This window comes from Rhipicephalus microplus, chromosome 5, assembly GCF_043290135.1.
Source record: "Rhipicephalus microplus isolate Deutch F79 chromosome 5, USDA_Rmic, whole genome shotgun sequence".
Lineage (NCBI taxonomy): Eukaryota > Metazoa > Arthropoda > Arachnida > Ixodida > Ixodidae > Rhipicephalus > Rhipicephalus microplus.
The window spans coordinates 186,008,284-186,036,095 of record NC_134704.1 but is presented as its reverse complement, the minus strand read 5'-3'; the positions used below and the strand labels follow the sequence as shown (position 1 = coordinate 186,036,095).

Genomic DNA, 27,812 nt, shown 5'->3' with positions numbered 1-27,812 from the left:
AAATTCGAAAATGATTTTTAATAAGCAAAAAGGTGCAATAACAAAACCAAATCGGGTGCCCTGTCTGCGTATGACGTACTATTTGTTAAGAACAGAAGGTCATATACTGGGTCTCGCCGGCGCGGAGTACAGTACTGCCAACTCTGAGGAAATTTCCTTATATCTAAGAAATTTTGGTTGTACTTAGGGGAGACAGAAAATTTGTCAACATCTAGGGAAATTTTTCGCTTCCACCGCGGCATAGAGTTTCATACGGTAATACTTGTATGTAACTCCATGGATGGAGGGACGTCCCGCCCACAACCTCCTCTTTGTTCCTTCTTCCACCTCTTCTCTTTTACGCCCCCTGTACACTAACCCAAAAGCGCTGTGCCATGACCATAGTAGAGGTGTCGAGGGGTGCAAGGGAGGACGGGGCCGGTTGCCGTCCCCAAAGCTGTGTCAGCGCTCTCCTATGCCCCACTTTAATGCGGTTCATTCTGTGAAGTACATGTTCACGATGGTTCAGCGAACTGGGAGCGCGAGGTCTACTAGCCCACCTTTCCATCCTATTGCAATGAAGTCGATGTTCGACGTCGATTGCCTGAATCCCGGTTCGAACTAAAGAAAAGGTGCTTTCACTCGAGCCCGCCAAGTATATATATGTTTTCCTTTACACCAACCTCCCATTTTCTCGCCTTTCACCCGCGGCGTTATTTCTTTGGTTTGTTGTTGTTTCATCGGTGTCGCTTTTTTTGCGAATGCTGTCACGTTGCTAGTGGGCTGGCCCGTGGAGCCATGTCATTCTGCCAAGGTCACCAAGGTTTCTGTGAAAAGCACAGCCAGAACATTAGGCTATAGGTGTGCGGTATTTTGCACAGCTGAAAAAAAAAAAGTTCAAAAAGAAGTGCCTGGTGGAAGAATGCAAGGATATATTTGGAACAAATATATGGCAGTCAACATTTCTAATAAACATATCTTTTCGTTACCATTCAGCAAGTTGCGAGGGTTGAACTGCCACACGGCATAATTTGCTTTCATGGTTAAACTATTTTGCGTCACAATATCCTGCATAAGATATCATGACAAAGATAGAGAGTAACGTTTTTCAAAACATTGTTTATAATTTAAGTAAGCGTGCATCACTTCATGTTTCATATGAACACCAGCATGCTGGTGTTCAAAATGCTTGCAAGCATCTTCTTTGGGAGAGTTTCAAAATAACAGAATTGATGATTAATTTTTGAAAGCTTGCTTGCTGGAATATTTCACGTAATGCGCTTTATATGCTCGTTCTGGTTATTATTATTATTATTATTAGTATTATTTTGTAACTTGCATGCTAATGCAAGTGCACTGTATTGTAGTGTAAGATTTCCGTGTTTTGCATTGAATAGCTAGCAGTGTTCCCAAGTATATTTTGATAATTTATTCCTTCTTCAACCTTTATGCAATGCCTTTTTCTTGGTGGCTTGTATAAAATACTGAAATGCTATATGTCCTACCTTCCCCCCCCCCCGCCTCTCCCTAAATGTGATGACCGCTTACCTTTGTGATTTCATGGGATAAAATATTTGGCAGCGTCTTCTGCACCGCGCGGCGCAGCAGCCGGCCCCACACAGAAATGGCTTCTGCGCCGCATGAAAGTGACGTCACTTTAAAAATTATTACTTAAAGCTAATTAAATGTGTAAATTAATTGTGTGCAATGCAATAAACCTACAAAAATTTTATTAAGCAGGTGTTTAACGAGTAAGTTAGCCTAAGTTTGTTATTTGAATACATGTGACAAGTATTTTAAATACAGGGGGCGCCATGGGCGCTGCGGCTGCGAAAGGTAAACACTGCGAGATGGTAGCCGCATGCGATGTGTTAGGTGGTGAAAACTCCGATGAAATCGTGGCCATGGCCTAGGCCACTCTCAAGGAGGACTCTAGTGTCGTCGCTGCTTCATGTGATTGCTGGATGCTTAGTTGTACCTGGTGGTTGGAGCTAGCGCGGCCGTCCACCGCGCCGCAGCTTCAGTGTGTGCGCCATAAAGTTTCTCAGTATGATGTGCAGGCTACAGTTGTTGGACGTACTGCATTTTCTAGATTGCAATGCCAAGCGTGGTGTTCTCAAAGGTAAAAGTGTTCTTGCTCTCGAGTTTTGCTTGTCGCGAAGGGCAAGGTCGATTATGAAATAAATGCTTTCGCACAGTTCACGTGTGACTGACCGGGAGCACATGCATGAAACCCCAGTCCGTCGGCGAAGTGTTCATACGATGGATGAAAACAACTTTATTGTAATGTTCTTACGAAGCCTGTGATCTCAGAAGGCCAGAGCTACTGCATTGCCGTCTGTTTTGTCAAGTGCGAACACGTACGGCCGTTCTCATCCGTTGCTACGGGAATGCTCCCGTGCTGTTGCAGGCCGCGCGTGTTATTCAGCAAGGCAGACAAGCTGTTTTGCAGTTAGATGGGCTAACGCCGTCGGCATTTGCCCTTGGGCATTGTTTATCAAGTGCTGATCGCTTAAACATCGCGGTGACACGTCAGTATTTTTAAAGAAAGCGGCCTGCCGGCTACCTCGTCAGGTGATGATACACTGAGCGACATAAAAAAGAGTTGCCCGAGACTACGTTGCAGTGCACCTTTCTGTAATCAAAACTTTGATAAACCGTGGAAATCAACATTCCTGACACCTGTGCCGAAGAAACCAATGCAGCCAGCTGCATTCGAGTTTTTTGTGTCTTTTTGCGTCTCGCTGATTAGGAGCACTAATTCGCAAAACACTTTATCGTAATAAATATAGTCAATCCTACAAGAGTCATCGAGTATCCAATATTAAAGGGCCTGTGGACGGGACCACCAGCAGCAAGTCGGGCTGGTGAGGAGGCGCAAATGTTAAAACAATACATGCGTGAACAAAAAAAAAAAAAGACAAAGTATTGATAACTGCAGTAGGACTTGAACCACCGACCTCACCAGTTGATGTGTTGCTTTAACCAACTACGCCACAATTGCCAATAAATTTCAGATGACAAACAAGCCAGTTTTGTATTGTCACGCTAAACCTAACTAATTTTTTTGTTCACTTTTTTGTTTGGACGTAATTTTAACAGCTTTTATCGTTATGTCTAGACGTACCGCTAGCCACTCCCGGCTATTCAAACAAACCGCCTAACCGAAAAATGCATGACGTCACTTCTGTGCGGTGCAGCAGCCGTTTCTGTGTGGGGGTGGCTCGTGCAACGCGCGGTGCAGCAGTATCTGCCAAAATGTTTAGAGCTTTTTCATTTTTACTGCAACATTTTTTCTCCTTCAGCATGGTGATTATAGTGATTATTATCAAACTAATGCACTAATGCGTTATAAAGGTTAACTTAGAAATCGTTTTCCATAGCACGGTCTTTGAAAAACTGTTTTCCATGAAAATCTAGAGAAATCTGGGGAATTTTTTCACTTCAGAGAGAGAAAAAGTGGCTTCGCAGGTTGGCAGCACTGGTGACTATGAGCAACGCGGCCTCCTCTAGAAAGATGCCTCAGGAATGGCTCGTGCTCCTAGCAGAGATGGCCTGCCTTCAGTTTTAAACAAGCTCCGCACAATGGCGCCCGCGACCGACACTATCATCTGAGGAACAGGCTGAAGTGGGAAGAGATAGAAGAACAGCTAAGGGAAGAGAGGCCGATGGTATACGGTTTTGTAGAAACACATCTCAGGGACATGGAACAACCTCCGAACAATCCGGACTACGCGTGGGAATATTGTAATAGAACAGAAGGCAGCAGAAAGGGGGGTGGTATTGGGGCATTCATTCATAAAAGTACAGACTGGCAAAGGGTCAAGCAGGAGTGCAAGGAACATTTATGGCTAAAAGGGAAAGTGGCAGGTCAAATGACACTCCTTGGTTTCGTGTACTTGTGGACGGGAGCAAAGGCCAGAGAGGAAAATCAGACAATGGTAGAGTGTATATCAAAGGACATTCAGGAGTTAGGAAGAGAGTGCGAGATAATTATACTAGGAGACATGAATGCGCACATAGAAGATATAGATGGGTATACCGACCCGACAGGCAAAATGATCATGGATATGTGTGAAAGGCTTGATTTGATCATTTGCAACAGTACCGAGAAGTGTGAAGGGCAAATAACATGGAAGGTAGGAAGGCTTCAGTCGACGATAGATTATGCACTGATGTCACATAGGATGTATGATAAGCTCAGGGGAATGCACATAGATGAAGGTGGCTCCAGAAGTCTGGGTAGCGATCACAAACGTATCAAGCTAAGTTTTGGAAGAGCAGTGAAAGTGGGAAGGAGACAAGATGAGCAACTACGGGATAATTTTTATCCAGAAAGGCAAATTGAAATAGCCACTAAACAAATTGAGAAAGTAATCACAGAGGATAATAAGACAGTATGGACATACACGAATCTAATTAGACTCTTTGAGCTAGAGCTTGCTAAGACGCGTGACAAGACACCCCGGAAAAGAAGACACAAACCCAAAAGTTGGTGGGATGAGGAAGTTAAAAGAGCCATAGCAAAACGTCAGGAAGCCTCTAGGGAACACAGACATGCTAAGCAGCGGGGTGAACCGACAGATTATGTTGAAAGAAAATGGGCAACCTTTCTAAGCTGTAGAAGGAATGCATCCCTTCTGATCAATGAAAAGATTAGAAGGAAGGGAGCTCAGTGGCTGGCAGAAGTACATAAAAAAGATAGAAAGGCAGCTGCGAAATTTTGGAACCATCTAAACTCCCTAAGAAATGAGACGAGCCTAGAGCAGAGATTTATAACTACAGCCCAAGGTGCTAGGCTAGAAGGGGACGATGCTATTGAATATATAAGAACAAAAGTGACAGAAAAATTTCAACAAAGAAGTACTTCATGCACCACAATAGACAAGGACGAATCAAGTGGTGCAATGGCTCCATTTTCACAACAAGAGTGGGTAAGGGCTGAGAAAAGGGTTCCTAGTAGTACATCAACAGGCCCAGATGGCATTCCAATTAGGCTGATAAAGACATTAGGTCCGAAGTCTAAGCAGGCTTTGAGAGAGGCAGTGAGCACAATAATAATCGATGGTGAAGTTCCCGATGGATGGAAACTTAGCAGGATGAGCATGATCTATAAAAGAAAGGGGGACAAAGCTGACATAAACAATTACCGTCCTATAACAGTGACATCAGTGGTCTACAGGCTGGCGATGCAGATTATAAAGGAAAGACTGCAGGCGTGGATAGAAGATGAGGGGGTGCTGGGGGAACTGCAGAATGGGTTTCGGAAACACAGGAGGTTGGAAGACAATCTGTTCTCACTGACGCAGTGCATCGAAATAGCAGAAAAGGAACACAGGCCCCTGTGGCTAGCATTTTTGGATATCAAGGGAGCGTACGATAGCGTGGTTCAAGAGGAATTGTGGGGAATACTGGACACACTAGGCGTGGAACATGTCACTAATCTTTTAAAGGTTATCTATAAAGGTAACAAGGTAGTTATAAAGTGGGAAAAACAGGTATCCAAGCCTGCAGAGGTAAAACGGGGGCTTAGGCAGGGGTGCCCCCTGTCACCCTTATTATTCATGATGTACCTACAAGGATTAGAGGCAAAATTAGAGGGAAGTGGACTGGGCTTCAACCTTTCTTTAGTCAAACAAGGAAAACTTATTGATCAGGCACTACCAGCATTAATGTACGCAGATGATATAGTGCTAATGGCCAACAACAAGGAAGATTTGCAGAGATTGATGGACATCTGCGGTAATGAGGGAGATAGGTTAGATTTCAGATTCAGTAAGGAAAAATCAGCAGTCATGATTTTCAATGACAACGAAGGTAGTGAGCTTAGAATACAGGAGGTCACGCTAGAGATAACAGATAAATACAAATATCTGGGCGTATGGATAAGCAATGGGACCGAGTATCTGAGGGAACACGAAATATACGTGACGACTAAAGGAAACAGGAATGCAGCAGTCATGAAAAATAGGGCACTGTGGAATTACAATAGGTATGATGTTGTGAGAGGAATATGGAAAGGGGTCATGGTTCCTGGGCTGACGTTCGGCAATGCGGTCTTGTGCATGAGATCAGAAGTTCAAGCAAGATTAGAAATTAAGCAACGTGGAATAGGTAGGCTTGCTTTAGGAGCTCACGGGAATACACCAAATCAGGGAGTACAAGGTGATATGGGATGGACATCATTTGAGGGCAGGGAACCTAGCAGCAAGATAAAATTTGAGAAGCGATTGAGAGAAATGGGGGAAGAGCGTTGGGCTAGGAAGGTTTTCAGCTTCCTAGCCCAACGCTCTTGAAGAATGTCGATACAAAATGGAGGGAGCGAACCAGGAAGTTGACTGGTAAATACTTAGAAAACAGCAAGTGGCCAAACCAAAAAGAACTATCGGTTAAGAAGAAAGTGAAGGAAACGGAGACTGACATGTGGAGAATGGGCATGATTAAGAAGTCCGCACTAGAGGTCTATCGAACGTTTAAGCAGGAAATTGCCAAGGAAAGGATCTATGATAATGCTCGGGGTAGTTCTCTACTGTTTGAGGCCAGAACGGGAGTACTGCGAACCAAGACATATCGGGCCAAATACGAAGGGGTAGACACAGTATGCAGTGCGTGTGGAGAGGAAGAAGAAACTGCCGAACACTTGATAATGTTCTGTAAAGGGCTTCACCCTATAGTTCAGGATGATGGCGCAGAGCTTTTCAAAGCACTGGGGTTTAGGGACCGGGAGGGCAAAATAAACTTTAAGCGGGTAGACTTCACTAGAAGGAGGTTGGTGGCTAAATTCAAGGCGCGAGTGAAAATTAAACTCTTCACTGCAAAGTACGAATCCTCAAACTCTTTTTTAAGGAAAAAAATATATATATAGTTTTTGGTTCATTAGATATTACGGCTTGATGGCGCTAGCCACCGCCCGATCTAAATGGTACAGCCGTATCCATCCATCCATCCATCATCACGGTGACGGGCGGTACCAGCTACGCGTTTTTCTTTTGCGGCCCATAGGGGCGCGTCAGTCGAGAGTTGTTTGAGACCTGCAACTGTGCACCACTCTTTCGGAGGTTATGCAAAGTGTTGCGTTGTTGCACCGTCCTCCACAGGTGACGCTAGCGACCGAGAACATTTTCAAAAAGAAGGAGGAAAAGAGTGTGGCAGCTGTTTTTTTTTTTTTTCTCATGCGGCAGGCATCTTCCTAGAGGAGGCGTTGCAATGAGCTAACCGGCATAGCATTGTAGTCCAGCAAAGGAGATCAGCTGAAACAGTGCACAGGAACACTGCTCACTAGAAAGCCAGACCAGTGAAGCACCGGCCACACAACACAGAGGAAGAAAGAATGCTTTCCCGTGCTATACCCGTGACAAAAACCACCGCAATTGTTTTGTGGCCAGAACAATAAACACTGTAGCGGCTAAAGTAGCGATGCCATCGGCCGCGTCACTTCCGTTGACATGCCAAACAAGCTTTTCGAGGCAACCTTTAAAATTCATTTCAAACAATCAGTGCATCTCTCAAGCCTGCAATTTGGCTTAAATGAGAGAAATGCGCAAAGGAACGTACCCGGTGAATTTCATTGAGATCCATGGACCTAAAAAAAAATCGCCGGAGTTGGCTTTTAAAGTCTAGTTTGCCCTCGCTGTCCCTGAACCCCATGCAGTTCTTTGAAGAAGATTATGATGATGGTCCTTGGGTCATTGGGATTTACTCACTCTGGGGGATCGACCATACGTCGGGTGGATCATTCGATCATACTGGATTTATGATTAATATTCAGTGTGAGGTAAAATAATTTTTGAGATAATTTTTATATAAATGTAATTATAAATAATTGTAACCTTAAGTTGCACTATTTTGTGTAATCTCCCAAAGACTGAAGATCTTTTGACTAGGAAGGCTGAATGAAGAATTGTTAGTAGTTGAGAAACCTACCAAATCTATAAGAGTCGCATATAAACTTCTCGACAGCCTTGAAAATATTCCTGTCCGAGTGTCCCAGCGTAGAGGCCCCAAATGATAACAGAACGGCCGACGTAACCGGTAGACCACATTGCCGCAATATAATTTCAATACTACGTTTTCTGTGTAAGGAAAAACGTCGGCAGCTCAACAAAAAGTTCGACAGTTTCGAGTTCGTTGTAATAGGAGTAAAAGGGGGAGATCGCCAAACCCGCTCTATGAATGTAAAAATTTAGATACACATTCTGGTTATTACAACTTCAGCTTTTCCTGCTGCACACCATTTTCTGCTCCAATGGAACTGTAGGTGCAGAAAGTCCACTGATGAATCGAGACTTGGAGTAAATACTGATAATGCATACTTTCTGAACCTTGTCGCAGACACAAACGCCGTAACAGGAAGGAGAGAGAGAGCTCGACCTGTCGGAGAAGCTTTCACCAGAGAGTCCGCAACTTCATTGAGTGCAATTCCTTTGTGTCCCGGCACCCAAATTAATAGCAGGTTTTGCAAATGATGAGGAACAAGTGATCGCAATAATCTTAATTAGAACATCCTAATCTGTTGAAGCAGTTAGTGCCGAACACAACGCCAATGAAAAACTCTGCGCCATCATCCTGAACTCTAGGGTGAAGCACTATACAGAACAGGTGTTCGCCAGTTTCCTCCTCCTCTGCACACGCACTGCATACCGTGTCTACCCCTTCGTATTTGGCCCGATAAGTCTAGGTTCGCAATACTCCCGTCCTGGCCTCAAACAGAGAACTACCCCGAGTATTATGATAAATCTTTTCCTTGGCAATTTCCTGCTTAAAAGTTCGATAGATCTCTAGTGCGAACTTCTTAATCATGCTGCCACCACAAGATAAAACTTACAAGATTTCAAACTTAACGCTCGGCTAATCATTGATTTACAATTTTCATGTATACATTTTAAAGCACATATTTTCATTTTTGTGTAACCTGCTTTATACTCTGGTTGATAAGAAAATGACGCATCGTCTGCTACTTTTGGCTTAAGGACCTCCGCAGTTCTTTACTTATTAAGCCATGTTGAACGCTTTCTCCAATGGATAGGAAATGTTTCGCGTTTCACGGAATAAACCATCTGAGCGTAAATAGACAGTCATCGTGAATGAGGCGGGGAAAATCCTTACATACCGCCCAGAGGCGTAGCCCGAGTGTGCGAAAGCAAGCGCGTCGGGGGTAGAGTGAAATGATCTGAATATTTCGTGCTAATGTTGGACGAAACAGTAAACTTGATAGAGCAAGATGACTCAAACATCGGGTGAAAATGGAGTCTTTCTCCCACAATAACGATAATCGTCATCTGTCTTGCGTTCTTTTCCTTGCGCTATATCACCGCGCTCCCGGCACTTTCAGGTCACATAAGACGCATTCAGCGTGACATAGCTTTCTCCATATAAAAGTGGCCAGCTCCGAGTTTTAAAGTGCGGGCAAGTTGGATGATGATTATTGTTGTGGTTCAAAGAGACACCCTTTTTAGATGCGAAGCAGTTTAGGATCGAACTCAATCTGGTGTGCGGCATGACCACCTTTACTACGCTTGTGCGTCCGCTCGCCCTTTCTCTTCTTTACTATGCTCCCCCTCTCGCATCGAAATGCCAATGCAGGGAGCGCCTGCTAGCCAGTTTCTTCTCTCTCCTCTCCTATGCTCCCCCCTTTCACCTCGAAACGCGACGCAAGGACAGTGATGTTCCCTACTACGCCGAAGAATTCCCATTCAGAGACAATGAAATTCTCTATTTTGGGGATTTTCCCTGCAAACATTGGCAAAATTTTCAGCATAATTCCCTGTACAGCAGTAGTAATTTGCGCCTCCATCAGCACACACACGTGCCTGACGTACTGGCGACTTTTGAAATCATTGCTAGCCCCTCCACTGCCCCACAACAAAAGCATGACTTGATTAATTCATATATTGTTAGCACACTTCACATTGTGAGCTTCAAGTCCAACAGCAATAGTGAACTATTAATCACTCCACATAAATATCAGAAACATGATTGATTGATATGTGGGGTTTAACGTCCCAAAACCACCATATGATTATGAGAGATGCCGTAGTAAAAGGCTCCGGAAATTTTGACCACCTGGGGTTCTTTAACGTGCACCCAAATCTGAGCACACGGGCCTACAACATTTCCGCCTCCATCGGAAATGCAGCCGCCGCAGCCGGGATTCGAACCCGCGACCTGCGGGTCAGCAGCCGAGTACCTTAGCCACTAGACCACCACGGCGGGGCAAAATATCAGAAACAAATCTCGAGGGCTATGCTTGCATGGTGCATGCGCCAGAACCGATTACAGCAGATGAAGGCGCACTGTGACGCTAATTATCGGTTGTCATAGGAGAATTTAGCAACTCCTGAAATTCCCTGCAATATAATAAAGATTCCCTTCTTCCCTTTGGCTCAAAATGGCAGGCAAAAACTTCCTGGAAAAGACCGAATCCCCTGCACAGAACATCACAGCGCAGGGAGCGTCTGTTAGTGAGTTTCTTGATTGAAAAAACTGACTGCTCGCGCATCACAACCATTGATTCACTGGCAAAAAGCGGACTGGGGGCCTATGTGTCCAATCGCAGTCCTCTGTCTCTCATTTCCCATTAGCAGTGATTGGCATGTTCCAATAGAAAACACCGGTTCATCACCACGTGACCTCCGCAAGTTTTTCTCCCGTGCGACGCCGCGATGAGCACCAGCATCAACGGCATCACCAGTGTAAGTGGTAGCCAATACTTCACATCTATACACATGGTTTAGTGGGAGACGTTGTTATTCTCATTCGATACTTTTTTAGAGTGATGAACCAAGTATCGATCCCTATCAAGCTGAACGCTCGGCGAAGAATTTTGGCAAGACCGTACAGCCACATGAATGCATGTGCATGCACTTACACATATATAGCTGCACCACTGGCATAAATCACGGGGGGGGAGTCCAGACTGCTTCTGTGTTCAGGCTGGGTGGGAAAGAATCGAAAGTTGGGCTAGTTGGATATGCATGGTATAAGTGTCCTTTAGGCGTACGAAAAAACACAAAGGAAGAGAGGACAAGCGCTTGAGGTGGCGCAGCCCAAGCAAGTTGTACCCCTCGAGATTTATCTTATCAATGTCCCATTTGGATTTCTTGACAGTCAAAGACAATGTGCTTTCTGTGAAACCAACTCTGAAATATCAAGCACTTACATTGGACTAAGTACTGCTAGCCAGAACAGACTTCTAGCCGGCCTAGCCAGTACGATGGGAAATACCTTCACCCATTAATAACAAAAGTGCTACCATTTTTAGTACATAAGTTAACCCGAATAAGGCAGCTGCAAAAATGCTGGCTCCTGTCTAAAAAGCTAAGTTGCTAACGGGGACTTAACTTAGCCATGTGACGTCAGATACTGTTGGATACTCGGTGATATTTATTCTGACCAGGTGCCATTGCTAATACATACTCATTTTATTACTAACAATAGTATGTACTATTATATTTATAGTGAATGCATACTTTCAATCTTATATGATTAAAAATCAAGCATATTTACAAAAGAAGATGGCCACCATTGCAAGACGTGTGTCTTCCGGGTCTCCCCTTGAGATCATCATGGATTTACGCCATTGCACTGCACACATAGCATGTGACCCAGTTGATGGGATGATGATGGTGGCTATGGAGCAGCATTTTAAGTTGCAATATAACTAACAACATCCGAGGTATTTATATTTCATTGATAAGTACAGTTAAAATAATGGGTGTTTGAAATAGCTAGGGGCCTGTTTTTCCGGATAAATCCGAGAAAACCGAATAAATACCTGCCGGTAAAATTTTTGACAACTCGGATTTCATACGATAAGCTTAGCTCTTAAAAGAGCATTTTCAACATTCAAAAGACATTTTCAAAGCCGACAGTCGCACCTTCATCAGTGGCAGCAAGATTGTAAAGTATGCTTGCACATATTACAACAAGCTTTAACGTTTTAAGAAAACAAACTTAAGCACTTTGTGTTCAAGTATTTGTGCTTGCATGTAAACATATTTGCACTTTCAAACCTTCCAGAGATCTAATTTACACTTAATGTGTTTCCATGTTCTAATGTTCAGGTATCATAACATCTCAGATTTTGGAGTATTGGGAATAACAGCATATAAGTCTTTATTAAACGCAGAGCATTTCTTTCTGTTCTGCAAGTACTTTTGGTATCTATCTATCCATGTATCTATCTGTCTGTTTATCTGTCTATTTATCAGCGCTTGCGTCTCAGCGCTCTTGTGATCACATCATTAACTTGGTGTGAACCAAAATTAGGACGGGAGAGTAAGATGATTCGACGAATATGGCACACTGGTCAAGACATCAATAATGTCACAATCTTGTCGCGTGCATCGTCAAACACTTCCAGTGAAACAGTGGCACATACCCGCAGGCGGGTACGAGTCACTGGTATGTGCCACAGGTGATTGACACTCAGTATCTACACAGGAAGGAGATGAACACACAGCGATAATTTTAATCTGTGAGCATTAAGGAAAACCCAATATCGGCAGCCCTGACCTGAAAGAATGCAAAAAATAAATGTCTGGGTCCCAGCAGAAATCGAAACCAAGCATTCTGAGAGGTAATCGAGCATTCTACCTAAGAGCCAAGCCAGGTCTCTGAACTTCTTTTCAAATGGACGGTAATATTCATGAAACATGAATTGTGCTTGCAGTGCTAAAATCTAATTTTATAAACAATACAGTGTAAATGTAGCACACAAAAAAAACAAGGACAAGAAAGTGTACACCACAAATGCTTGTGGTGTACACTTTCTTGTCCTTGTCTTTTTCGTGCTACACCACAAGCGTGTAATAGATCAGTACCAACTAACTCGCCTCTCCATTTTGCTTCACTTCATAAACATTACTTATGTACTCCTATGATACAGTCATCATGTCGGGTTAACATCAATTATGGTTAGGTGCATGTGCTGAAGTTGATTTATGTAGCAGTGTCCAGAGCTGCCGTCCTCGTGAGCACCAGTGCTTCATATCAGCTTATCACTTGTGGCATTGCTAATACTCATGTTACTGTTAGCATCGTTGTGAAAATTAAACGACTGCTCATATAAACATCTTCAACACTTTAACATGTCTGCATATGCAACATAAATTTGTGCATATATCTAGCGTCATTTCATGACGTGTTGCTCGATAAAAAAATTACAACACGATAACGTTCCCTCTGCATGCTTCGCATAAACTCGATTCCCAAAGTACCTGGGACCAGCCGAATTTTTCTTTTTCTACACACGATGAGAAAGGGTAGAATAAAAAGCTGAGAAGCAGCCTGGCTACAGCATCTGCTCTACCCAAACGTACAATTCTGCGATCTTCCGGCAGGGCGAATCAACAGCCTCATTAACAAGGTAAATGAACAAGAAATCAGAAAAAATGAAAGGTTGGAAAAACAGGATTATCTGCAACAATTGGAAATAAAATTAATAAGAAGCAAACAAATTTTGGTTCGTGCCAGGCTATACACAATGCATAACATGTATAAAAGAGAGGAAAAATTTTGCAAACTGGTTTTCTGTGCTCGAGTCAACGTTCTGACTAGTGGACTTGTCTTCTTCAATGCTACAAGTGGTTTCCTTAGCAGTAGTGTGTACATGCTTTGTACCCTCTCCTTTGTTCGAACAAACACTGAGGTGCAAGAGAGGGGAGCGCTGAACGAATCGGATGAGTGAAAAGGCGTTCTGTGAATAAAAATGAGGGGAAGAAGTAGACGTTTCGCTGAATCACACTTGTCAGAAGAAGCACCGCTTAATAATGGCAAGTTTGAAATTCTTTTAAGAAGGGATTAAATCTCATATATTAAGTTGTCTTTGTGTAGTATGTACCATACCAAATAGATTCAAGAGCCCCTTTAGAAACATTTACACCCACTGTATAAACTGTATTGAAGTTGTGAATAAGCTTACTTTCTGTCTCTTGTGGACCGAAAGTTTCACTGAAGTATGTAAAGTTTGAGATTCTCGAAGTTGTCTCCTGTTAGGTTAAAATGCTGTGCCACTACTTTGGGTAATTTCTTTGCCGTCACATTGACATGCAGGCTGTCCTTCGCCAGTGTACCACTTGTGACAATTTGAACACTCGATCATGTGGATAACGTTTGAAGTGGTGCAGGTAAAACTAGATTTTATATGACGGGCATAATCGCTCCCTGCGCTTTTCAACTATTGCATCATCTTAAAGGTGTTAGCAAGTCTTGCATCTTAGGCAGGACCAAGGTGTCATTTGGGCAGTAGAACGACGTTCACTTTTGCATGCACATGTTAGTGTGCACACAGAAGTAGCAGTCTGTAACGTTGTGGTTCTTGTTTTTGTTTCGCACAACGTGCAGGTTCGATTTGAGAGGTTCGAGGAGCCACCTCAGGACACTTCCTGAAGGACGAGTCTGTTTGACGCGAACATTTAATGGCAAAAACTTCAGACCACTTAACCCAAAATATAATGAGTCCCACTTCTCCCACACAGCCACCAAGAAATACAGAAGATGCACACTAGTCCCTAAACAAAAGGTCCCAAGCGTGCAGTTCCTATACACAGAGTGTGTCACGAAACGTTAAAGGAGCGGCATCTCACCCACGTCGTTGCGCAGGAGCCTGAGCACGAAGCACGGGGCTAATGTCGTCGAACAGCCACACAAACCGCAGGAGAAGCAGCCTTTCTAGGCTGCCGGTGGATGCTGCACAAGCTGACGCTGCCTTTCACGCACTGGCCTCGAGATGGAGTCCCGGCCGGACAGCCTCGCCTGAGCTAGAGCCCGAAGATCGACAGCTCAGACCTGTCCACGGGAACGGCAGCGCAGCCAGGTAGTCCTGGAGCCCCTCAGGTCACTGGACAATGGAGGTAGCAGCCTTGGCTCATGTCCGAAACCTGACCGCCCTGATGCGTGGCTCGTCTTTCTCTGGCCACCGCTGCGACTCTTCTTTTTCTTCCTGCCTCACGCGTGCTTTGAACCATGCGACGCCTGGGTCGAATTGGCGTTTCAGTCTTTTCTTGTTATTTATTAACATTCGGGCCAGCTTCTTCTTCCTTGCCGACTTCAAAATTGGCTCATGGCGCGCACTTCAACTTCCGCTCGCTCAATCCGTATCAAGTTCCGCGTACTCCAAACACTTTCAATTCCGCGCACGCCATCACACAGTCGTACTTTCTTCCCCACCATCTTCAGTTTGGGATCGGCGAAATTTCGACTGCACGCGTACATCAGAGCCAACATTGTCTTTATAAACCATATTTACTGTGGCATGAGTCCATTGACTCAAGCAATGGTGTATGACCAGTAAAAGTACCGCCCGCCTGCTCGCCCGCATGTCTGTCCGTCCATCCATTCATCCATCCTAGTCGGTTACGACTTGGTGCTCCTGTGATCACCCCCTTAACTTGGCATCAACCAAAATTAGTATGGAACGGTAAGAAGGTTTGTCGAATAGGACGCGCTACTCAAGACTTCAATAATGTGACAATCACATCGCATACATAGTCAAACACTTCCTGTGAAACAGTAGCACTTACCCGCAGGTAGGTATGAACCACCGGTATGTGGGTATGTGCCACAGGTGACTGACACTTAGTATCTACGCAGGAAGGACGAGAACACACTTAGATAATTTTGATGCGCAAGCATTAAGCAAAACCTGCCATTGACAGCCTTTACCTGACAGAATGCAAGGAATAGATGTCAGGGTCCCAGCAGTAATCGAACCCAAGCATTCTTCGTGGTAATCATGCATTCTACCTGAGAGCTACGCCAGGTCTCAGAACTACTTTTCAAACAGACTGTAATGTTTGTGAAACGTCAATTGTGGTTGCAGTGCTAGGGATGGGAGATAGGAGGGGCTCACCATATTTATAAACATTACATATGTACTCCTATCATGCCGTCACATCAGGCTAACGTCTATTGTAGTTAGGTAACATTTGCTGAAGTTGATTTATATAGCAATGTACAGGGCCGCCATCTTTGCGAGCACCAGTGCTTCATACCAGATTATCGCTTCTGGTGCAATTGCTAGTACTCATGTTCCTGTTGGCATTATTGCAAAACTGCTCACAACCGGTTATGTAAGCATCTGCAACTGTTCAACATATGTCTGTATGTGCAATATCTGTACATATATTTAGCATCATGTTATAATGTGTAGCTCAATAAAAAATTGCAACACGGTCACGTTCCCTCCCCATGCTTCGCATAACGTAGATTCCCAAGGTGCATGGGTTCTGCCAAATGTTTTTATCATATAATAAGGATATTAAAATTTGACCAAGATAATTTCATTTCTTGTGCTTTGTAAAAAAATCTGGACAAAATTTTATGCATATCTGAGCACGAGAAGTACCCAAAAAAAAAGGGGCAAATTATTAAAATTGGCAAGAATTTGTTTAAAAAATGAGTTTTAAATTGAAATTGGATGTTTTTTATCAAAGATGTCATTTATGCAGTGAATTTGACTCACAAAAAGAACAATCTTTGTAGTGGCCACTGCCACTTAAGTGCACTAGCACCATAAATTTGTCCCACATGGCTCTTTTGAGCTGACATCTCACAAACATTTCACTCACAGACAGGGCCATGAAATGCTTGCAAAAATTTTTCCGCGCCATCTGGCAAAGCCTTGTGCTGCAAGCTAGGCAGAAGTGTGACAGGGCTTCAAAATCTAAACAAAGTCTAGGGCTGAGGGACACAACAGCACAGACGCCTTCGAGGCTCTTGTGCACGCGTTTGTGCCACATGCCGTCATGAATAACAACTATGTCACCCCTACCCCTTCCCTCATTGTGAGTTCCCTCGATCTCACAAAATTGGTGCAGATGGCATCCGTTGTGGAATCACCGACTTTCCAGCCAATGGCTGTGAATGACTTATGATGCATTGCCTTTCGCAAACCAAGAATTGCCTCAGATCAGACCGGCTGCTCATAGCGGATTCCTACAGAGCGCAGCACCCCGACAGCTTTCATGTTGACAGTGTAGCTATTGCCCGAGCTGTGACTTTTTTCAACCATAAAATGGAGATAAACACTCTAGAAAAGTGTTCAGCTGTGCTGCTCGACAAGACGCGGACCCTGCAAGTAGGCTTCACAGCACACACAGGTGCGCAACGAGCAATGGCGGTGCCCGATTCGTACAATGTGATCTAAAAGCCAGTCGTGGCGCTAGAAAAACGTGGCAAAAGTGTGTTTTTTATTACTTCTTGCACTGCAGCAGCGTGGGAAATTATCGTCATTTGAAGAGTGAGGCTTGGCTCTTCACCTCATGTGATAGACAATGGCAAGCAGCGGCACATTGTCAGCGGCGAGGTGCTTTAAGTGAAGAAAGAAGAGGAGGACAAGATAAGGAATGGAAGAAATGTAAAAAGAGAAAACTGGGGAAAAAATAAGCAAGGAGTGTGTGTGTGCAGGCCGCATCGGACGAGCGCACGCACTGGAGAAGGTTGGTGTGAACGACGAAGAAGACGGCGGCTGTTCGAGGCAAACTGGGTCCTGCCCCAGGACTGGAACGTGTCGAGCGCTGCCTCAGTCTTCACCTCGGCTAGCTGCTGTTTTCGTGGCCACAGTCGTCGAGTTGGCAGGTGGTGTAGCGAGCGGCCGGGACAGGTCAGCATCACGCCACTGACCTTCAACAAGCCCGGGCTTGCGGACACCTGTCTGCCACGTCAACGGCGCTTGTGCCAGAAGGACGTGGGATTTGCTTGAAGTACCTGCGGGCACCAGTCCAACACCGAGGAACAACGTCCATGTACTTCGCCTTTTGAATGGAGCGCCCTAAACCAGCAGAGATGCCGGTACCGACGAACACGGTGAGCGATGGTCAGATGTGAGTGCGATCGATAGTCACCATAGGCGGCCGATACTGCGCATGCACTTCAGTCGGTAGTTACAGATGTACAGACGTACGGAGTTGAAGACGCACGTGGGACAGCCGCGCTGGGACTTTACTACCGCGTTTTGGGGACACCTACTTATTTATATCCTGTGGGTACATATTTACGTCTGCTTTTGTTCCTTGTGTCATTAGGAGAAATGAGATGCCATTTTACGTCGCACCATGTCCCCGTTCATGCATTTATCCTGCTGTCCTCAAGGTCGGTAGACACGATATGTCGATGCCAGTGGTATGCGGAATTCTACAAGGATGTGAAGTGTCTGTGCTTCGAGACACGAGGTCAAATACCGTACTTGTAAGACAGCTCTTGGTGCTCGAGTCACAGATATTTGGTACAGAGAAAACGGTTTGTTTGGCAGATGGAACAGTATGGCGGATGCCTATAGCACGAGTCATGCTTTTGACTCCGTTTTACTGTGAATGGATAGAAGCCGGACGCATACAAAAGCCATTGTATGATCTGATCCTAGGCAATGGACCTTGGGTTAGAGGTGTGAACGATCTCGATCCCTCGTGGAGCATCACTAATACATAAATGTTGAATGGCACGAAACGTGAGGCGACTTGAACTATGGAGGACGACAAAAAAAAAAAAAAAGACCTGAACCCAGCCACACGAGGAGCTACAGCGTGATCTGAAAACCTGGCAAGGAACAAGAATAAGGACAAGGTTGATAAGAAGTACATTACTGAACCAATATTGAATGTAACTGCCAAAGAAATGGGAGAAAAACAAGAAGCAGACAGCACTTTGCGATGTCCTTTCCAACTTCAAGGGAAGTGGATTTATTGTAAGAAGAGCATAACTATGCATAAATTTGAGAAGGTGGGAGAATCACTGTACCAAGTGATAAGGACCTGAGATGGAGGGAAGAAAAGACAGCTAGTAGTACCACCAGATCTCCAAAGGGCTGTACTGAAAGTGGTGCATGAGTCTATCATGGCTGGGCACAAAGGAATAAGGAAGACGACGATCACTGAAGAATTCTTTTGGGTATGCATGCTAAGTGATATTAAAAAGTATGTCCGATCGTGTGAGATGTGTCAGAAAACACCACCTAAAAGGCTAGTGTCAAAGGTTCCGCTCGGTACTATGCCGATTATTGAGCAACTGTTTGAAAGGATTGCAGTCGATCTGATAGGCCCGATTAAGCCAGCATCCTATAAAGAAAACAGGTACATCGTCACAATGGTGGATACGGCAACTAGATATCTCGAAGCAGTTCCAATTTCAACGGTGGATATGGTAACTGTTCCGAGGCTCTCGTGGGCATGTTTACGTGGTATGTAGTCTTGAGGGAGATATTGATGAAAAGAGGAACCCATTTTACCTCAAAATAGATGAATGAAATTTGCAGGCTGCTGTCGCTGCGACACCTCTTAACAACACCATACCACCCTATGTGTAATAGGATAGAACGAGCCTGGGCTCACAGAAACCTGTCTGCCACGCGAGTAGTGCACGAGGCAGAGGGACGTGCCTGGAGTACCTGCCAGCACCAGTCCAACACCGGGGAATGGAGTGCCTCGTGCATGGAGTGCTCTTCTAGACCAGCGAGGACGCCGGTACCGACGGATGCTGTGAGCGAGACCGATAGTCACTGTAGGCGGCCGACACTGCACATGCAGTTCAGTCGGTAGTTACAGAGAGGAACGGATTAGACGCACATGGGAGAGCCATGCTAGGACTTACTACCGCGCTTTGGGGACACCTAGTTATTTCTATCCTGTGGGTACATGTTTGTCTTTGTTCCTTGTGTCGTTAAGTGAAATGAAGTGTGCTTTTACATCGCACCGCATCCCCATTCATACGTTCCCCCCGCTTGCCTAAACAAACCGAGCCAGGCGATAGCGTGACAGAATGCAAATTTTCTGCCTTTTAACAGCCACCTTGTGCTCTTTAGATGCAATTTTAAAGAATTTCCAGATTAGCCTCGACATAGATATCCTTTTTCAGAAGACAGGATTCACAGCACCTAAGTGAAACAGAATTCAATGGTTTTCGAGGACTTTTAAGGACATAAAATAACACTTGAATTCGCAGAAAATGACAATACCACTTTTTACAACATAAAAATTCGTACTTTTTTTATTTGTATGGTTGGCACTATGAACGCACTCAAGTTACCATGAACTGTAGCCGCTTTTGTGTTCTCAATGTGTTTCGTACTCTTCATATGACTTTTAAGAGCAGACAGCCCCATTGATGACATGTCGATGCTCTTCCTACAAGGGAAGACTTCGCCTTGTGAGGGTTTAACGTATTCGGCGTAATCCACTCGCTATAAGCAGCAATACATGACCAAGACGGCTGGAATTTGCACTTGCACGGCATAGTTCCACCATAGGCCACGCGACTGTGGATATCCATGCACACTTGCAGTCTCCACAAAAAAGCCAGGCTTAGCTCTGTTGCTGCTGTAACCATGCAAACGCTATCACAACTATAATGCACTAGAAGAGTACACTGTACAACAACACAACACCATGGCTAGAGAAATGGACTGAATTGGATGGTTTATTGGCTTGAGAGCACACAGTTGCCAGGCAAGCAAAAAAAAATTCACTAAATTATGCCTTAAAGAACTTTATTGACAAAATTCCAGAACTTTTAAGGACCTCAAACAAATTTAAGTTTTCAAGGCCTTGAAAATGCCATTTCGAAATTTAAGGGTTTTCAAGGATCGCTACAAACTCCGAGAACAGCAGAGGTACCAATCTCAACAACAGAGGTGAAAACGAGAAAATAATTTTTTAGATAGACAACTCTCGTTTCTCAACCCGCATCTCCCCTTAATGTATAAAGTGGCCTTGCAACACTTTTCGAGCATGGTCAGCTCAACAAATGATACTACATACTCAACAGTGGGTCGCAGGCCACTAACACGCAATTGGTCAATTTGAGCATAGTGCACTCTGAAGTTGCTGGGGCCCCCACCAGAGGCCGCGAGCTGTCCGCGCGTGGTTGCACTAAAAAGCTGCGCACTTAAAAATACATATAAAAAAAGAAAAATGCTTAAGGTCAAGAGATACACATGATGTATTTTCTTACCCCATTCCATCCCTCTCTACTTAGCTTCCAGCGTTTTCGTCAGGACGAGAGAAAGCAATTGCAGCGGGGGACAACTCTGCGATTTCACTTGTACCGGACGGATTCTAAAAATTTTTGAAGCGGTGAATCTGTGAAGTGATATAGGCTCTTATGGTGGGTTCATGCCATGGCTACTTGCAAATTTGGTGAAACAGTATTTCGTTTCAACAGTTTTGCTTGAACATACCAAATGGCCTCCTCAAGTATAACAGTGAGCAGCCTGCTTTGTAGAATGTATAAAGAGCGAGCATATGGCCAGCTTGATGCTGAAAGCGATTGTAGGCTATAGAGCTTATAAAAGCTTATTTTGCAAAGCTATTTGCGAGCTTAATCAGCTGTGAGCAAAGCCTAAGTGTGGATACCAAGCTGCGGCACAGTTTCAATACCATTTTGACATGCACAGAACAGTCGAGGGCAATAGCTGCGTATATTTCGTCTGTTTTGACCCATTAGAAAACCCACATCCCCAAGTGCGCACAAGCAATATTGTAGTTCTTTTGATGGGTTCCATGTTGGCATCGTATAGAAGAAAGTTTGTTTCATGCAGAAATGGTGCAGGTGTTCATGATACGTTATACTGGCTTCTGTTTAAGTGACATATGCACACCATTAATTAGTAAGCATGTTCCCAGTTCCCACGTTGCACACAGCACGAGAAGCGAAATGGCACACGTGGGTGCTACAGTTACTCCACACTATGTATTTATTCATTAGACAAGAAATCAAAAGTGCTTGTTTCACTGGCTGCGTGCCTTGTGCAGCCTTTCGGCAACATTTTCCCAGTTGGCAATGTCCCAGATGGCCTTGACGTAGTCTGGTCGCACATTCTTGTACTGCAGGTAGTACGCATGCTCCCAGACGTCAATGGTGAACAAGGGCACCAGCCCTGCAATGAAAAAGTGACGTGCCAAAAGCATTTTCACTGACGCTTCAATGACCCTCAAACTTCATGATGATTATAAAAACTGTAGCAGTATCAGTCTAATATTGCACCAATTTATCAAGGAAACACAAAAACGTTTTAAATCTATTGCAGCAAATGATCAGTTTCACCACAAGGGCAAAGCAATAAATCTGATTGCAACAAATTGTAAAAATTTATCAAGTAAGGCCAACTTTGCTGGATTCTATGTCGTGTACAAAATACTGGTGTAAGAGAATACGGCTGGTCCAGGAAGAAATGCGATTCTTGTTTTTCATGCTGAGAGTTCAACACCCAGAAGGGTATATGAGCTCTGTGATGATGCCTGCCTAGATAGCGTTCGCACCAGCAATCGTACCCTTCCGATCAAAGTTCACAGTTCCTGCTCAAGTGTTCCCCAACTCCCCCATGTTCCTTTATGCTCCTTAAAGACTCGTGGGATGTTTCCTTTCATCTTGAGTAACAATGTTATTACATGCGCCCTCCCTGCTACAGAGGTGCGTTAGCTCATTTCATCTCTGCTTCAGCTGTGTCCATTGCCCTCCCTCATGTGCTTTTATTTTACCTGTGGTAGGACATATGATGCAAAGGGGGATGTCAGAAATTGGGGTTTTATAAGGAATATGGTGGCGACAGCCATGACAAAAGCAATATGGACAGGAAAAACTCTTTGACAGTGTGCATACAGTTGTTATCGCGACAAAAATAAAGCCTGTTCGCCTTCCTGACAAACAGCAAAGACTTTGCCATTTTTGGTAGAGGAGCAGTGTAGCTAGGAGTGTGCGATGCCATGCTAACACAGCTCAGCCTCCCAACCATAGCAGCAGAGAATATGAATGACGAAGACAAGATCGTAAGGTGAGCACTTTTTCTCCTGCTTCTTTCTACTGTTCACTGCTATTACTAACCAATTATGCAGTTGTTAACAGCATAATTTAACCCATTTTCTCGTTACCATGGCAGCTCCATGGCAACTGCAGAGCTGCGACGCTTGTGCAATTATTGCACATTTTAAAACACCTAGCGTGCAATGGTGAAGATTGCCCGTTATTCCAGAGTGCAGTTAGAACAAAATGGACACGTAAATTGCAGTGTTCATTCTCTCCTTACAAAATGCCAATTTGCCAACTGGACAAAACTAGATTTGGGAATTTATTCATCCATTACACATTCATTAAACTGTAATTGTTGTAGAAAAATTTAACAGCGTAAATACAGATTGCAGAAAAATCTTAAAGTGAATGTGAGAGAGAATTAACACTACCATGAAAATCAACATCATTTGGACAGCTCGAAATGTCCCATCTCCACTTAAACATACAACAAAGACCTACATTTGCTCCAGAACATTGTAACTTAAGGGGTGACGTGGCAATGAAAATTATCTTTGCTATTTATCAAGCCAAAGGGATGAAATTCGGCTTGATAAATAGCAAAGATGTCACGCAGATGTCATTTGTTATGCTAATGTCATAACCGAAATCGGTCTTGAGATATATAATATAACTTTTTAATTACAACACTTGACAGAATTGCATTGTCGCCAAATTAAGTAGCTAATTAGACACAAATTCGTAAAAATTTTTGCATAAAGGTATTCACAAGGGTTGATTTTATGCCATAATGCTATAGGTTTATTTTTAATATTTAAGTAAGCACACAAAATCCTTTTGAAATGTTCTGGACATATTGTTTTATTAACAGCTTTTACAAAAAGCCCATTACAAAAGTCTGTATGATGTGCACACAAATATGAACAGCTTTACGGAACTCACCAATGTCTGAGCAGGAAACGAAATGGCTATAGCTTAATTTGTTGTGAAATGGTGCTGAGATGACTTACAGCAACTGTTCAAAAAATGAAAGCTGAGAAAATGGAGCTCAAAGAAATTGGAGCTAGAAGCTGATAAAACGGAATTCAGAAGGAAGCTGGCTTTATTTTTCATTGGAGAAATGCATCTTTGCAGCTTTCTTGAGCTCCAATCAGTCTTCTTTATGATGATGCCAATATGGTGGCACTGTGATAAAGGAAAGCTTCAAATTTGCATTTTGCTATGCCCCATTTTCATGTAGCTTTTGATGACAGCCCACCAGTAAAATTCTTGTTTCTCAACTTCTACTACTTATTTTGGCCTAAAATCACACTATGATGTAAAACGTCATCTCAAAATTATAGAAAAAAAGCAATTGAAAAACTGAACATGTTGACTAAATTTACAATTCCCATAGCCATGTCCCCCCTGAAAAAAATAATACATCAACTCATACAATTAGGAGTGTGCCTTTCATTTCGATCCCTTTCATAGAGTAACCCCCAATATGTTTTTAAATACCTAGTTTACACAACAAGCAACACTGAATGAAGGCGACATATTTCAAAAGTGAATGATCAAATCTAATCACAAGCAATCTTACGCTCGTCCTTATTTGCTCATACACAGGGTGTTTTCATAAATATTTCAGAAAGTTCTTAGAATAAGGGAACTGACATTTGCTAGCAAACTTTAGCATTATCCTTGCAAGATGGCAGACACCTTAAAATGACTAGACACTTGAATGATTACTGTAGCAGAAATTAAAATCTTATTAAACAAGAGGAATTGCAGAGTCAATTAAAGAAATCTAAGTTCTGCCTATCAAGAGCACACTACCTTCAAGATTTCCAAAAAGCGACCAGTGGTATTTTTGTGAAGTGATGAATAGAGACTAATTTTGCTGGCAAAGCCAAAACTGAAACAGCGAACAGTGCAACTGTCACTCACTTCTAAAATGCTCAGAATGAATCCACGCTGTTATATCAACCATCGATCTACTAAGCTTAATGCAAGTGCAATGCCCCATACAGCATGCATTTCACACAGAGGCTGAAAATCCAGAACACTATCTCAACCGTTGTCAGAAACAGTTTCATAATTTTGGTTCTCTGCTAGTGCCTTTGCTTCATTTTTTTTGTCAACTCAGTCAAATTTCATAATGCCAAAAAGCTTCCCACATGCTACGAGAGAAACAGTAGTGGAGGACTCTTTATACTATAGACTAGATGAAGTTCGCCCAACACGAGGGCCTCTAGCATGCCATATCTATCGGAATATGATCCCCACAGCTGGAATAGAATAGACGTCTTTTGGGTCAGCAGCTGATCACTGTAACCACTGAGCAACTTTAGCACCCCCCGCATAATTGTGACAAGGTAGCAGCATCTGTACAAAGCAGCAATAGGTTAATGGCACTTATGTAGTAGGGATAAACATTATGCATCAATGTCTTGAAGACACTAACCTTCTGTGTCAATAAGAGAGTCCTGATTAAAGGTGTTGGCCACTTGTAGCCTCTGCGTCTTGGGGTTGTAGCCAAGCCAGGCCCAGCCAGAGCCCTGCACTCCGACTGCGCGAGCTGACATTATGGACTTGAGGGACTCGAAGCTCCCGAAGTCCTTTTTGATTGCCTCCAGCAGGTCACCTGCACATACGTTAAGGCTCATGTTCAGTAGCAACAATGAATTGCCAGGAAACGTGGCAGGCTGCACACAACCTCCCTGAAAGAATAAGTGAATAATTTCATTTACACAAAAACCGCAGTGTCTTAGAGCCACAATCAACCTTCAAAGAAGAAGACAGAAAGGAACATTAACAGAACACGGTAGCCCTATGCACAGTTTGGAAGATTTATTGGCACGGTTGGTGCATAACACCAAACTGATCTGTGGAAGAAAAACCGGTATTACGGTAGTTTTGAGATAGGTATATTGTGCAAAATTCATTTTTATTTACTTATTTATTTCTAATACCCCAAAGCCCCTAAAGGAAGGGCATATCTACAAAAGCAGTTGCCTTGGTGGGAAGGTCATTCCAGTCCCTTAATGTCTGGTTGAAGAATAAGGAGACATGGGAGGCAAGATGATCATAATGTATCCCAGAAGTGCATTTTGTCGGGCTAGTTGGTCAAACATAATAAAAGGTAAAAAAAGTCGCAGCAAATCCACAGAGTGAATGATGATTGGTGGAGTGAAGCGTTTGTCAGTCCATTCGTGCTTTCGTTCGTCCATTCGTTCTTCCTTCCGTCCGTCCGTGTGTTCGTCCATTTTTTGTGACGGTCAGTGCATCCATCTGTTCATGCGTTCATCCGTCTGTCTGTCCGTTCGCCCATGCATCCATCAGTCCATCTAGTGAACACTCCAAGTACCGCCATCTGACATCTTTTCATCATGTATTCATCATGTACAAGTACCACCATACAGTGGACATTCCAAGGATCGCTCTCTCAGGTATGTGCCACCGGTGGTTACAAACGATAACAGGAAACAAACAGGTGACGCTGTAAGGAGCTTTGCCCCTAAAACAGTGCCTAGAGGAGATGAACGAAATGCAGTCAATCCCAGGTAGACTGATGTGCCGAATTATTTGCTATATAAAACAGTTAATAAATTCCCTTGAATTTCTCATGCAAAAGCATCGGAATGTTGCAGATGCATATCGAACTCCCGCAGAGCGTAACATCCGATATATCTAATGGTGCATTGGGCCGTGGCCCAGAAAGTGCATTTATTCTGAGCAAGATCGCTAATTTTTCAGCCCTGTTCTAACAATTCGATCCCTCATTGCACGCAGGTGACTATGAGGCGGTGTAATTTGTTGGTTGCACAGCGTTTGTGAGTGCACCAGCATGAGATGCACGATTTGTTAAAGGTTGTAACGCATGGACACTGTTTCCAAAGGAGCCAATTGCCAAGGGCACCAAAATCACATGAATACGAAGTGACTTGGCGGCCTCGTCGTGATGTGTGCATTTCCTTGTTTGCTCAGGCATGATGGCATGCGGGTACAAAAAGCATGGCCTTCAAAATTCGCAATGTAGTTAAGTATTTTTGACATTTTTTGCCATAAGATACATATCTCCGAAGCTGCGCTTCTTGCTTTCTGCTACAAAGCCCCAATTGTCATCACCATCGCTGAGATATCAATGTTGGGGTCAGAGAGTAGAAAATTTATACCTAATAAATAAGTTGCTAGCAGTTGGACCTTCTAGTCCGGACGAGCATTGGCTCCTGCCATTTCGTTTATTGTTTGTGAACAGCATTGTCAATTTCGGCTTGTGCACTTCAGTAGGTCTCGTTTCATTACGAGTGGATCTTCCACCGGGAGCCAAACTAAACATTGCATCACTAATAGTGATAAAAATAATGACTGCAGCTGCTTGGAACGACGTCAAGCAAGTAATTTTCGTGCAGTTCCCTCCCGGGCTTCGGTGACAGGCGACAACTTAATGCGTCAACTTAGCCAACAACTCCTTTATTTCATTCAATGCCAGTGCGAACACGCCCTTCTCAAAGGGAGCTGTCGGTCCGGTCCGCCTTAGTTTTCAGGGAGTGGCCGTGATGCGGCTCTACATGAGGAATAGCGCTGCTTGCGTCAGACATGCTTCCAAGCACTTTCCTCCGGAGATGCGATAAAAGTGTTTCCCTCTCCAATGTCATACGTCCGTCAGTTTTCTTCCTTCGTGCTCCTGTTTTGTGGCTTGAAGCAATGCTGCCGCCACATCACAGCGCAGTGCATGTAGTAGCATTGCGGTGATGCTTCCCCATCGGTTACCCGCATAGTGCCATGAACAGCGACACGCTATCTCGAAACCCCGTATCGTTTACAGAGCCAGCGTGACTGCCAACATTGTGAACACAAAGAATTCAAAACACCGCCTGACGGATCAGTACACAACTGCACAAAAAATTACTTGATATGACATCCGTTGTGAGGCACTTCATGACGGGTTCTCTCCCACATGACCACAAAGCACTTGCGAATGCTAGGCCATGGGTGAGAGCAGGAAAGGGCTAGAGGTGAGGGTGGTGAATAGCTGGATCGCGCCAGAGTCCTTCAATTTTACTGGTCACGAAACTGCTCCGTAACTCAATGGGAGAGCTTCATATGATGCG

At 43.9% G+C, this 27,812-nt stretch overlaps 1 protein-coding gene across 2 annotated transcripts in view; it reads right to left on the bottom strand.

Annotated features, from left to right (window-relative positions):
• Nucleotides 1-21,641: 21,641 nt before the first annotated feature.
• Nucleotides 21,642-27,812, bottom strand: part of Sod2 (superoxide dismutase 2) — a 35,877-nt gene continuing 29,706 nt past the window's right edge. For both annotated transcript variants that reach the window (XM_037424850.2, XM_075896294.1), the window contains 2 exons: nucleotides 25,163-25,342; nucleotides 21,642-21,847 (listed from right to left, as the gene is read on the bottom strand). In XM_037424850.2, coding sequence (XP_037280747.2) covers nucleotides 21,699-21,847; nucleotides 25,163-25,342 — 329 coding nt within the window. In that variant the 3' untranslated portion in view covers nucleotides 21,642-21,698. The remainder of the gene's footprint in view (nucleotides 21,848-25,162; nucleotides 25,343-27,812) is intronic.